Source organism: Mya arenaria, chromosome 12 (genome assembly GCF_026914265.1).
Source record: "Mya arenaria isolate MELC-2E11 chromosome 12, ASM2691426v1".
In the NCBI taxonomy this organism is placed as follows: Eukaryota; Metazoa; Mollusca; class Bivalvia; order Myida; family Myidae; genus Mya; species Mya arenaria.
In genome coordinates, this window is record NC_069133.1 from 67134652 (window position 1) to 67148747 (window position 14096).

General features: G+C 34.7%; 1 protein-coding gene across 1 annotated transcript in view; it reads left to right on the forward strand.

Moving 5' to 3' along the window:
• The window catches only part of LOC128210902 (uncoordinated protein 58-like), a 54505-nt gene extending 43912 nt beyond the window's left edge, over positions 1 to 10593 (forward strand). Inside the window, exons 2-5 of the mRNA XM_052915255.1 lie at positions 610 to 653; positions 3826 to 4338; positions 8170 to 8378; positions 8566 to 10593. Coding sequence (XP_052771215.1) covers positions 610 to 653; positions 3826 to 4338; positions 8170 to 8378; positions 8566 to 9636 — 1837 coding nt within the window. The 3' untranslated portion in view covers positions 9637 to 10593. The remainder of the gene's footprint in view (positions 1 to 609; positions 654 to 3825; positions 4339 to 8169; positions 8379 to 8565) is intronic.
• Positions 10594 to 14096: the final 3503 nt, after the last annotated feature.

Genomic DNA, 14096 nt, shown 5'->3' on the forward strand with positions numbered 1-14096 from the left:
ACGATCTGGACGGAACCAGCATGATTTATGCAGATAGGCATCGGATCGCAAATATATAACACGTGTTTTTGAAGAAAGGATAAACATTGTACACTCTTGCTTTTATAAGCTACTGGATAAATATAAATCTGGTAAAACAATATTTTGTTTTTTCCGCTATGTCACAAAATAGCTTTAGCTGGTATCGCGATAGCACTTAATCGTTTAGGCGTGTGCCAAGAAAATAATATTAATATAAAAAATACGGGTTATACCTGCTGTGTCTGAGGTTTTGGTATTGATTTTAATAGTGTTCTGCTTATTCTGCTTCAATAATACAAAGTAATCTGAGATCTTACCTTGGTGTTTCGAATGACTGCGTGTCTAATTACCGGCGTGAAGTATCTTTCTGCTGTGCATCGTCGAGTGCTTTAATTGTGTTGAAGTCTTGAGATTTCAAACTTATATAGGTAATAGATTCCAAGCAATTCGGAGATTATATAAGTGAAAGGTATATATACAAGTGGTAAGTGTAGAATTAATTATATTTTCCAATCGCTGAACACTATCTTTATTAAAAGAAATAGCTGGTGGTTTGTGACAAAACGGATCATCGACAAAACGGACCAGCAACGAAATTGCCAATTTTCATGACATAAAAGGAAAAGCCAAAGGTTGAACTAATAATTAAAGCATTGTTTTAAACATTATATTCGCAATGTTATTTATTTACGACAAGATGTTTGTTACATTGTCGCTAAAATGTTTGCAAAATGGTTCATACAATCGATAAACCTCAACTGTTATTTTTATAACAACAATTGGTCCGGATTGGCTAGTCAAGGTTGTATTGGAACCCTTATTCTTGACAAATGTTCTTAGAAATTGATATCACAGTTAAATATGGGTTTAAATTAATAACAATAATGTAGGTTGTATGTTACGATGATGATGTTTTGCATTATGATTTTGTGGCCAATAACCCCAAATGTTTCCCTTTCTGCCATATGTATTAAAATTATAATAGTTATATTCAAGATCAAAACCAGTACTTTGTTGTGCTCTGCAATATTTTGTACTATTCGTAATTAAATCCAGGATAAAATGCCTATCAACGCGATTTAGGCAAAGACGAAGTTTAAAAGGTTGCCAACGCATTGAGTAATTATAGTTGGAAATATTTCTTTTTTAAAGCAAAAGCTTGCCGTTAAATCCCTCTCGGTAATTAAGGTTGCCTTTACTTTATTGTATTTATTCTGTAGTTAAAACGTAGTTGCTCTTTCTGCGGAAATGTCTGCTACAAGAAACACGTGAGTTTTATTTTAACTTTAAGATGTCAAGTTTATATACATAGCCCTGTTTTGGCAGGATTAAAACTGTTCTTGGCAAATGTATGCATGAGACTAGAGGTGAAAGTGATGGTATTTCTCAACACTGACAGTTTTGCCAATGCAAGGCAGACAAAACCATTGCTGTTACGTTTAATTAATATGTACTAACAATAATTGTGCCGTTAACAGTCAGACAACAATTTTCCACAAAAACATAAGTATTAACGTACTTTTGTGCACGTCCGTCTCATTGTTATATAGTACGGGCAAGGTAGCAATCTGGACTTATTTGGATAATTTTGTTTCGTACCAAACGCCAGCTATCATCATGATATGTTCAATGTTCAATTGGTCCTCGTTTTCGGACTTTTAAAATAACTCCAAATCAGCTGATATGTGTTCTGTGTCCCAGCGGTATTGCCATCTCAAAATGGTCAATAATTTGGTATGTAAGTGTAGAAGCCGCAGCCAGTTTACCGATTCCAGGAAATCTGGCGATGTAAATATGTAATTAATCTAATCTTGTTCTGGGATTTAAGAGAACATCTTTCGTTTTGTCAAATAACAAGAACATTAAATAAACGAGGGTCGTTGCATCGTTCATAGTTTAACAAACTTTAGCTTGAGCAGAACTTGCCAACGTCTTTCAATTGAATTGGAATTTCATTTTTGAGTGTATTTGTGTTGAGTTTTAAACTTCTTGTACTAATTACTTTCTGCAACAAAATGAAAAATGTGATTGCGTAAATTAAAGGCAAATACGTGCTGACACTAATATGGTCAGACATTTAAGGGCATTCAAACGCTCCAAACATTTCAAAGGAACTTAAAACGAACGGTGGAAATTCTGGGAGGTTTCCAACCTGTTTCCATGATACACAACACGCTGCAGCCATCACTCGCTCATTAAGTATGGCTCATGTTGTTCATACTCATAGTTCGTGTCTAGTTACATGAACGTTAGAAAACCTTAAGATAGTAAATCAAAAATAGTTTGTTTATGAACAGGCTTTGGTTTACTTTCTTCAAGTTGTATGCATTCTTTCTGTATCATTTTTCTTAAATTTTTAACAATTTCGGTATCTCGTTTTTCATATTGTATTTCATATTGATATGAAAACAGCAATCCATCAATAACGTCTTCAATGTACGTGTACTAATTATTTGTTTCCATATTCATTAGCTTTTAAAATGATTGAAAATCCTTTAAAGCAAAAGGCACATATTCAAAGAATTTCGGGTGAAGTTTAATCCGATTAGATTGTTAACTTATTCCGAATATAACGGTTGCATTATTCCTCATGGATGTATAATTATGAATTGATAATGTTATCAATTTAAAAGACCAAGCCCTACTAACACCCTTTTTTCGACGCTCAATTCTCCTCCGTTTTCGGACGTTTAAAAAAACTCAAAATAAGCTGAAATATGTTTATGCGTCCCAGCGGTGTTTCCATCATCAAATTCTCCGTAATTAGGAATGTTTCTTCAAGTGTGGATCCCCCAACATGTCCGATTCTAGCAAATCTTGCGATGTAAATACATAATCAATGTAATGTTGTTCTGAGAATTTAGAGAACATCGTTCTGTTTGTGAGTAATGAGATCATAAAAGTAAGGAGAGTCCTAGCAATATTCGTAGTTCAACGAATTATAGGTTAAGCAGAACTATGAACTTGACAAAGTGTCCCATCTGGATTGGGATTCCCTTGTGTTCGAGTTTATTTGTGTTTTGTTTTAACATTTTTATATCAATCTCTCTCCACAACAAAAAGAAAAGGCAATTACGTTAATTGAAGGGAAAACATGCAGACATTAATATGGCCAGACATTTTATAGCATTAAAACGCTATAAACATTTCAAAGGTACTTGAAACTAATGGTGAAAATTCTTCCATGATACACAACACGCTGCAGCCATCATTCGCTCATTAAGTATGGCTCATGTTGTTTATACTCATAGTTCGTGTCTAGTTACATGATCGGAAGAAATCTCTTATCTAATAGACAGTATATCAAAGACAGTTGTGTTTATGAACTATCTTTGATATATTATATTGAGGTTTTCTACATCCTATCATTTCTATTTCTTTAAATATCGTTTTACATATAATAAGGCGTATGTGATTTCCAACAAGCATGGTATCGCTTTTTATATTTCATATTTATATGAAAACATTAAATAACAAATCATAAGTTGCGAACTGTAATGTACGTGTGCTGATCTGTTGTTTCCATATTTCATAGTTTTTAAAAGGAATGCAAATCCTTCAAACCAAATCGCACACTGTCAATGAATTTCCGGTGAAATTTAATCCGATTACATTTCTAACTCAAAATATTACGGTTGCATTATTCTTTCATGATTGTATAATCCGGAATTGATTCTGTTATTAATTTAAAAGACCAGACCATAATCTGGTGCTTGCCTGTTGATTGATGATTTAACTTGGTTGTTAATTTTACATAAATGTTCTATAACAAAAAACTGTGTATAATATAAAATATATTTCCAGAGGACACTCGTCTCCTGTACAAACCGGAAGAGTCGATGGACGCAGACGACTGTCATTTGTCGGTGTCAGCTGCCGGAAGTACGGACACATTGGCCACTGACGTCACCATTTCCTCGGAGAAGCTGGCCCAGCCCGAGGGATGCCTTGGAAAGACAAAAAGAGTCGCCCAAGCCGTGTACAAGGCGGCACGATCCCTGGTTGGGCTTATCATTATTCTTATAGCGTACACCGCGCTCGGCGCCGCCATATTTATGGCAGTGGAATCATATCATGAACAAAAGTACAAATCCAACATTACGGATATTAGAAAGAATCTAATTTCTCAATTACTGCAGTCAGTGAATCAGGTCCAAGACGTGAACAAGTTAAGGGCGGACACAAACAAGCTCTTAGTGGACTATGAATCGGCGATCCGGGAGGCGATTAAGAATGATGTGACCACGGACTCTACAGTAGAGGTATGGACGTACTGGGGCAGCCTGTTCTTCGTATGGACCGTCTATACCACCATAGGTAATAAGGGCGCATGTTTATTTTAGAAAAATAAATCATTCACCTTGTACTTTCTTAAATCCTAGCATATCGATATCAAGAACAAAAGGACAGATACATGCTTCCAATGCATTATTTGTTCGTCTTTATTTAGAAACTGCATTTTCAACTATATATACTGGTACTAGTCAAATAGTTTAAAGTCGACGTTTTTTAACGATGTTTTTATATGGCACATCCTTACAAATTGGCATTCTTATTGGGATTCCGGGTAAAACATATTATGTCTAAAAAGATAAGAACATTTATAAAACATGCTATGTAACCATTATATTTGATTTCATAATAGTTCCGTGCATGAAAAGTCAAAACATAACGATATGTACATGAAGGACACCCATAATTCACAATAAAATAGTGTTGTCTGTTAGACTATGTGTCATTAGAAGCTTTGTTGACCTGAATATATTTTATTTTGCGAATAAAGCCTATTTCTAATGCATTTCATGCTTGGTTTGTCTGAAATAATTTTACAGTTATATGGTTTAATATGAATGCATTAATAGAATCTATTTCAAACATCAAGCACTTCCCTAAATACAATTGCAATAGTTTTAAAAACAACCCCTGTTTTTCACCTACCCGTTTGGACGTTTAGAGATGTCATTGAGAAGAATCCCGTTTGGAATGTCTATTATTCTAGACTAGTACGGCTTACCGCTAGTCAACTTGATAACGGTGTCGTCGCGTTCCAAGTGTACAACAAAATGTAATGAACATGTTTGCATCAATTATTTACTATCAAGCACTCAATAATTGCTAAACTAGTTATCTGAGTAATTTTTGAATACAACATATTAAAAATATAGAATTTGAAATCTGAACTGCGAACGACATAAACTTTGTCAAGCCCCAGAACACGTTCAAAACATGTGTCTTTTATGTGCAGTAGAAATCCAAACCTATCAGTTTTACAGATATGAAACTAAACTTTATCTAAGCGATATAATACTTACTTTGTAATCTTAGAGTTTGATGCCGTTTTCTTCCCTGGTTATGATTTTAGATGCAGAACACCAGGTATATATACAATATTGTAATTAATTATATCTATTGTACATGTAGTATATTTAAAGAGTTTATTTGTAGGGAAAATAACATGTGTGTTATCTCAGACAAGGCCGCATGTTGTTAGGGTTAAAACACAACTTTTTTCATTTTCCATTCTTATGCAAATTTGGATATTTTGGGGGAAAATGATAACAATGACTATCAAATTATGAAAAGTTATTTTTTTTGTAAATATTATATGTGTCATATCCCTATCGTGCTAGTGAAAGATGGTTTTAGTTTAAAAAAACAAAAACGATATAAATAAAAAAACACATGTCTTCTCTCCCTCCCTAACTTATGCATAAAAGACCCAGATGAAATATTCCTACACTAAACCATAATATTAATTAACCTGTCAAATACATGTTTGTATACATGTTTTGTCTACTAATATGAACATTTTGAAAGGCCTTACCGTTGTTATAATTCGTGACCTAATAAATGCTTTTTCATTTGTTGAACTCTATGTACAACCAAAAATTGATTATTTGGGGTTCTTATATAGTTTTGAAGAACTCTCCAATACATATCGAATTATTTTCCATAAAGCTAGATTTTAACATGCATGCTTTGTATAACAAGTGTCCCACTTCTTATATATCAATTTATTTTTGAACTCTTTATCGAAAACTAATAATGTTTATGTTTCTATGAATAACACATTCACTATAAATACGATGTAAGGAACCTTACTTGAGAAATAACTTTTCTAGTTGTGTAAGTTTCGGACAATTATAAAAACGGTATAGCATGTGTGGAAATATATTGTGATCAGTTCTGGTATTTTCCATTAAACACAGCTAAGTAAAAAACAAGCGCCCAAATCATTAATGGTAGAGTAAGTGGTATTGTATTCCCAGTATTTCAAATCATTAGATCGCATTGGAGTTGTGCTGTCTTCTTTTCTCCATATTCGTGATTCACGAAAATGATCATGACATAAACGAAATAATTATCAAACTTTAACATTGTTTCCAAAATATTGTTATTTACTGCTACATTTTACTTTATGGAATTCGCTCGTGTGCCGTTCTGCGTTCATACAGCATAAACGCAAGAACAGATGCGATCAATCCTTAATTTATAACACTTCTTACTTTGTTTTAATTTTGATATCGTTTCTGAAATTTGCTCACATTATAGAAACGTGGCATGCACAGCTTTTTTCAGATGAAAGCACAAGCAATATACAGATAACGTTTTCAAGCACTCAATGCATTTTAGAATCAGTGCTTTCCAAAACATATCATGTACACTGTTTGCCCATACAATGTGCAGGCATTGAGCGAGATTATATGGTAGACCAGCTGTTGAAACATAAGTCTGCCTCTCTCTTCGAGCTTTATATATTGATAAGATATCAACTTAAACAAAGAAACCCTTTCAGTTAGGCCTTAACAAATAACATGCCTGTTTCCGGTTACCCGATTTACCGTATTTTTTAACCACGGTCTACAATTTTTCTACAACTTAAAAGTCTTAATCTTAGATAAGAGGAATGTTTTTATCTCATACGTTTGTTTAGACCTTTAAAGAAAAACATAATTATAAGTTTGAAGTCACTTCTGCGCACCTTTTGTTTTTCAAAAAATGTGTCCACCAAAAACTGAAGGGTTATTTTTTATTGGCATTTGGTGTTATAATTATGTATTTAAAATAAGAATCACTAATAAATAAAAGCGAGCGTTATTTATGATGCAATACTCGATGCCCCTTGTACTTAATACCAATGTAAAACTGTTACCATATTTTACCTATTTTTCCAACGAGTTGAAAATAGTTAATAAGCGAGCATTTGACGTGATTGCTAACCTTTATCCAGCAATTGTGTATTTGACGATGAGGAATGGCAGATCCTTATTATCACATGTTGTTTTTCCTCAGATGAATAACAAAAAAGACTGTCTATTTTACCTGCGCCGATGGCGAGCCTAATACCACAAACTGACAAAGCAATGTTATTTCCCACGCTATATTCACTGCAGAAATGTAGTACCTAGAAGAATAGAAAACCAAATATATATATATCCGATCATTTTAGTTCCGTTTAGATTAGAAAGAATACTGCGATAATATCCAGTAAGAAATGCAAAATAAATACTATACTTTTAACAAGATCTTAAATTTTTACTTATACCCGGTTTGATGATTTCATAATCGTCAATTGTAATTTGTAATGTGTTTGTCATTTTTTTTAAATACGGAAAGTGCCGAAGGTTTTGCGTGAGAAAGAATATCACGTTTTCCTTTTTTATTAAAAAATGAAAGAAAAAAAATACTTTTTTCGAATTTATCTTTTTTTATTAAAAAAGAAACAATCGTATGACTTGCTGGAATTTTGCTATGAGTATTTAAAGATGAATGGTGTTTGATATTATGTTTGGCATACAATACACATGTTTCCCTGACATGGCCGAAGTTGTCCGGTGTTTGTATCTATTGATACATAATCAAGATGAACAAGATTTGTGTGATTGGTATTTAGCACATTATTAATTATTACATTTTCGGTTAAGACCTACCAGAGATACATAACACGATGAACAAGGTTAATGTGATTTGTATTGATAACAAAGTTACATTTTTGGGTTACATTAACTTCTATCTAACTTTTACCGGGAGGTTTTGTGTGTGTTGGTGATCATGTACAAAGATATATGCCATGCAATCCTTCAATATGTACACTGGTAGGTAATTTGTAAGTTCGTTACATTGTACAGTTTTTTTACTGTTTTCCAGGCTACGGGAACATATATCCCGTAACGGGTATTGGGCGTATGTTGACGATCGTGTATGCGAGTGTGGGGATCCCCCTGGCGCTTTTGCTGCTGGCGGAACTAGGGAAAGTGTTCACCCGTGGTCTAAAGTACCTGTGGGCCTTCGTAAGGAGGTACTACTACACCGGTTACTTCCGGAAGGTCCGTTCTTCGCTGCAGCATAAATATCAGGTAGCCCTTCTTGCTTTCATTCCATTATAGTAGTTTGTTTTTATTAAAACACTCAAAGCATTGAACTAAATGCACGCATTTTCACACTACTCATAGTTTCGTACAATCTGTGTTTATTTAAATGTTTGAACATTATTTTGTAATTTAAAAAAACACTTATTTCAAACTACTTCTGACAACCAATCAGGTTACGAAGGCGGACTTTAAGAAGACAAGAAGCTCCAGCGCACCAGCCCTCGTAGAACAGGCGCACGTTGAAGCAGGAGAGGCGGATAGCCTGGAGGCAAAGAGCCTCCATAGCCTTGACGACGAGGTGGCCGCGGCGGGGCAGCGCAGTCGCAGTAGTTCCAAGGTGGTAAATGGGTACGAGGTGGACGATGAGTTTAACCTTCCAATCAGTATTGCGATCGGTATCTTGTTTGTGTACATCATGCTGGGAGCGACCATGTACACGATATGGGAGGACTGGACATTTATAGAGTCGTTTTATTTTGTATTTGTGTCCCTTTCAACCATTGGCTTCGGTGATGTTTTACCTGCACATCAGAAGTTTTTTATTATCTCATCGATATACATGTTTGTCGGTCTGTCATTGGTTTCTATGTGTATCAATGTTGCGGTCGAGTTTTTCCACAGTATGTCCAAAAGGGCTAAGAAGAAAATGGGCGAGGCAAAAAGGAAGATAGGTGATAAGGTAAACCAAGCTAGCAAAAATGCGCGGGAAAAGGTATCAGATATGAAACACAATATCAAAGATGAAACAAGTAGGTTAAGGCAGAAGACAGATGCACGTCTCACTAACCTAAGAACAAATATAACTGATGAAACTTCCAAGTTCAAACATAAGACTGACAAAGCGTTTACCGGTATTAAAACTAATATATCAAACGAAACAACCAAATTTAAAAAGCGAGCCGATGAGAAATTCAGAAAAAGAGGGTCAACTCCGGACGGCGGTAGCCCAGCAAATATTTCCAGAGAAAAAGTAGCAACTGTAGACATTCCCGGAGACATACCTGCCGCCGACGACACATATAAACGAATTGGTGACGTCCAGTCAACCACCAGTGAAAATCCAATATCACCAAAACACCGGAAGGAGTGTAAGAAAAGGGCCCCAACACCGCCTACATCACCTACAAAATCCTCAACAAAGTCCCCTACTAAATCCCCAACAAAGTCCCCTACTAAATCGCCGACGCAAACATTTGCCTCACTTGGAGCGTTTAGAATTTCTGTGAAGAAAGACACCAAATAGATATCTGAAATGCCTGGGTGCAATAGTTTGTGTTTAGATGACAATTTAACCAAGACAATGTAATTGCTCTCTATATGTTATATGTATAATCAAGAATAAAAGCGATACAGATTTAAATCAACATATATGAGATGTATGTTGTTTATTTTGACAAATTGATAAATATCAAATATACACAAACTGTATCATTAAATTGTTCAGGTAATTTAAAATGAATTTACCAAAATAAATTGACCAGGAATGTCGGAGACACACGGCGCATTTATTTGGTAAATGCATACTAATAATACTTCTACCAGCTTAGTGTATAGTATTATATTTTTATATACTGATCCAACCTCTGTTAAAACCGACTGATTCACTGTTGATTTACGAAAATCACTTCATGTTATACTCGAAAGATATTGCCATCACAATGGACAAATATAATTTCAAACACCAAATAAAGCAAATTAAGAACTATCGGTTTAAGTTTTTAAAATGTACTTGTATTTTATTTTCAAACTACATGCGAAAAGCTGGGCATTTGCTAATAATGTTCTAAAGGATAATGACTGTGATTGTGTTTACTTTGTTTACGTGACGTGTGTATTCCATCATGCGTCCATATCTTGCTCAAACCTGCCGCCATTGTATATATTACTCAATGTGTGTTGCGTTTCATTTACATACAAATCAGCTTTCTGTTCAATTTAAGTTTATGATTTAATGTATTTGACCTTTACGCGATGCCATTTCAGTTTCGTAATTGCGCTATGTGTTCCTTTTCCAAAAAAGTATAAATGTATCCTTTTAATGTTTCAAAGATATTTAACTGTTAAAAATTATGGGTCCTGTGTAGATGTAAATGCATAGGACATCGTATAAGTCGTGTATACGTTGAGAGTGTTTATACGACCTTTTTCAGTGTCAGTTTTGTGTTTCATGTTAATGTAAGGAATTCTACATAATAGCCAATTAAACAAACAACATGTAAATTGTTTATTTTAAATTGTGTTCGAATCATGTAAACGATTCGAATTCATATCAATCAAGTATTTGTCTGAACCTTTGTAATAGTTCTTATGATGGTTATACATACAAATATTGTTTTTTTTAAACGCATGTCTTGACGGCTCTCTTACTCTGAAAATGGTCAACGGCTGTAACCATGACGTCAGCTCAATCACTCGGAATATAGGGCAAGGGCTGTAACATGACGTCAGGCTATTCACTCGGAATATTGGGCAAAACTGTAACATGACGTCAGGCCACTCATTCGGAATATTGGGCAAGGGCTGTAACATGACATCAGGCCACTCACTCGGAATATTGTGCAAGGGCTGTTAAATGACGTCAGGCCACTCACTCGGAATATTTGGCAAGAGCTATAACATGACGTCAGGCCACTCACTCGGAATATTGGGCAAGGGCTGTTAAATGACGTCAGGCCACTCACTCGGAATATTGTGCAAGGGCTGTTAAATGACGTCAGGCCACTCACTCGGACTATTTGGCAAGAGCTATAACATGACGTCAGGCCACTCACTCGGAATATTGGGCAAGGGCTGTAACATGACGTCAGGCCACTCACTCGGAATATTGTGCAAGGGCTGTAACATGACGTCAGGCCACTCACTCGGAAAATGACGCGTAAGAAACGTAAATTAGATTTGTATTTGAATATTGTCACATAAATTTTTTAATTGTACTGTAAATAGATTTCAAAACGATTTGGTCACTGATTACGCATCTTTTTTCAAATTCCGGTCCATGGAGTAGGCTTCGACTGCCTGCTTCCAGAAAACGGCACCCTTAACTGTCAGTAATAGCTACTTCGCACATACGCAGAGGGCAGAGCGATTTATGAAAAATAGTCGACTTATCCAAATCATGTACATCGACAAAATACACTGTACGAAAATGAATGTTTAAGTTCATCGTCAAATCTGCTCTACATGATATGGAGCTGCAGTAAATATGGCAAATTGTTATTGGCCAACAAATCTGTGAGAATACCAACTCGTGTGGAATATTAAGACGGGGAGGTCCAGTAATACAACGTAGACTTGTTAAAGTCAAATAGTCGTATTGACCTTTCGAGAGAACAAGCAAAATCCATATTTGGCAGTGTACGCACGCATTTTGTGTAATGCGGACTTTCAAAATTCTTAAATATTATTTGTGACATAGAATTCGGATATGCCATATTCAGTCCGCAAATAAAAGGAAGCACATTGTGAGCACCAGAAGTAAAACAATTATAATTGTGAATAGTGACGCTGTGTATCATGCAAAATGAGGTTGAAATGGTTGATTAATATTTTTCGTTTGTGCCGTAAAACTTATACTGATGAAGTTTTTATTGCAACATGTTTTGCTAGACATATTTCCAATTAATTTATTAGTAAACATTATTGTGTTGTTTGCCTTCAAAGAAGAGTTATGGAATGTTAATGTCTGATAATGTATGCTAAAAGTGCTGTAATCTAGCAGAGTCGTGTGGAAACAAGCCTTCTGCGTTCCCATCCTGAATCAGTCAGGCTGAATCAATATAGGAAGCAGTGTTTATAAAAAGGTTTTGTTTTAAAATTAGAAAGGGAATAGATATACACATCTTAACTTTCTTTCAAATTTACTGTTTGCGTTCGTTTGGATGGGCGGGAAGGAATTAAAATTCCTATTTGCTGTTGTTCTTTTTCTCGTCAATTACGATCGCAACGCTTGGATGCCAGACATTTTTTTTACCAAATGTGACGTTTAATAGCATCGAACTGAACTGATTTTGAAGCATGGTATTTTCAAAAAGGACAATACGTGTTTTAGACTCCCACCACAAGACAAAAACGCTATTAATTACGAATCACGTGACCACGTTTACTCCTTTAAAAATTGTAAAACTAAAACGGTTTGATAATACAACGAAAACGAACTAAATACCATTGGCATTGACACCGATTCGACAGAACATTGTGAAAGATAAAGAAAATAAAGAAGTGACGCCATATGCTTAACCGTTCCCTTATATAGCCAATATTATGTGTTCATTATATCCGATCAATATGTAAGTTTGCATGAATTATGTCTGTTTTGTTATTGCTTTTGTCAATGACCATAGTTTAAACATATTCTTTTTAATCATCATATACATATATAACATAATTACAAACAAATACACATGCCCACTCTAGAAAAAGGGATATTAAGAACTAATATAAATATATCTGATGAAAGTGTTTCTTTGACCTTCTTGGAAATAATGATCTAAATATTCTGTTCTGTTCTGTATGATGATGCAGATTTTTCATTGTCTCATCAATACATAAAAAAACAGGCAAATCGAATGGAACAGCATGGATCACGCCGTTGGGCATATAAAAACATGTGGCGTAATAAATCGTTGGTTTTTCATCAATGACTCAACTATGAAACAATCTACTCTACAAATGTTAGTTAAGGTAACTTTGTGTTTTGCTATATGAAGGCTTTTGGCAAAAAAAACCCCGCATAATTATGATTCCACAATGTACTACTGAAACCTTTTTAAATGCCAGTGATGTTTTGGCTTGTCATTTTCGCACGTATCTCTTCACATTACATAAGAATATCTGTATATTGTCTTCAAAGCTTTGTGGCGTTTACATGAAAGGACATTATTATTATTAACAAAATTATAAGATACGAAGAGAGATATATCATCTGGTGATATGTGTTTGAAAGTCGCGTTAATGTTTCATTAATTTATGACATTTTGAAGTATTTTTTAGAAATAGTTGTTAGACATTCGAAGACTATATCAGATCAGCCAGTAAAGAAGCAATGCATTTTCGCGACTTGTACAACTGTCCGATCAAGAATTATTCATTTGTGACTGAATTGACTTGCAAAAACAGCTTTTTTATTTAGTCTACTGTTATGTATTAATGTCGTAGAACCCAATGATATTAGTATTGAAGCTATCACAATTAACAAATCCAAGGCAAACCGTGAAATCAAATGGAGAATGATATTCAGTTGATCACATAAGCTGTAACAAAATAATGGCTAGGGTGCTACAATACAGGGAACAATTTGACTGATATCATTTGAGCGGAAAAACAGCAGAAAAAAATAGATAATTTATTTTGATTAGGTGTTCATGCAATGCAACTATAATTCTTAAAATAACTGCGTGTTGTGTTCACATTTTATAAATCGTTTCTTGAACTCGATACATGATCCCAATAGTAGCATGGTATGTATGCTCTCTGCCCCCCCCCCCCCCCCACACACACACAAACAAATACACATACGCACACACACACAATATTAAGTGCATAAAGTCACGAAACTTTGCAATCTGTTCATAGTAAACTACATAATGTGGTAACTTATTTTGTGCAATATTCAAGAACATTTTCAATATTTGAATTGGTTCCGACAGAAGCATTGTATATCATTTTGACCTTATTCCTGTACTTTATTTTGCAATATTGTGAATG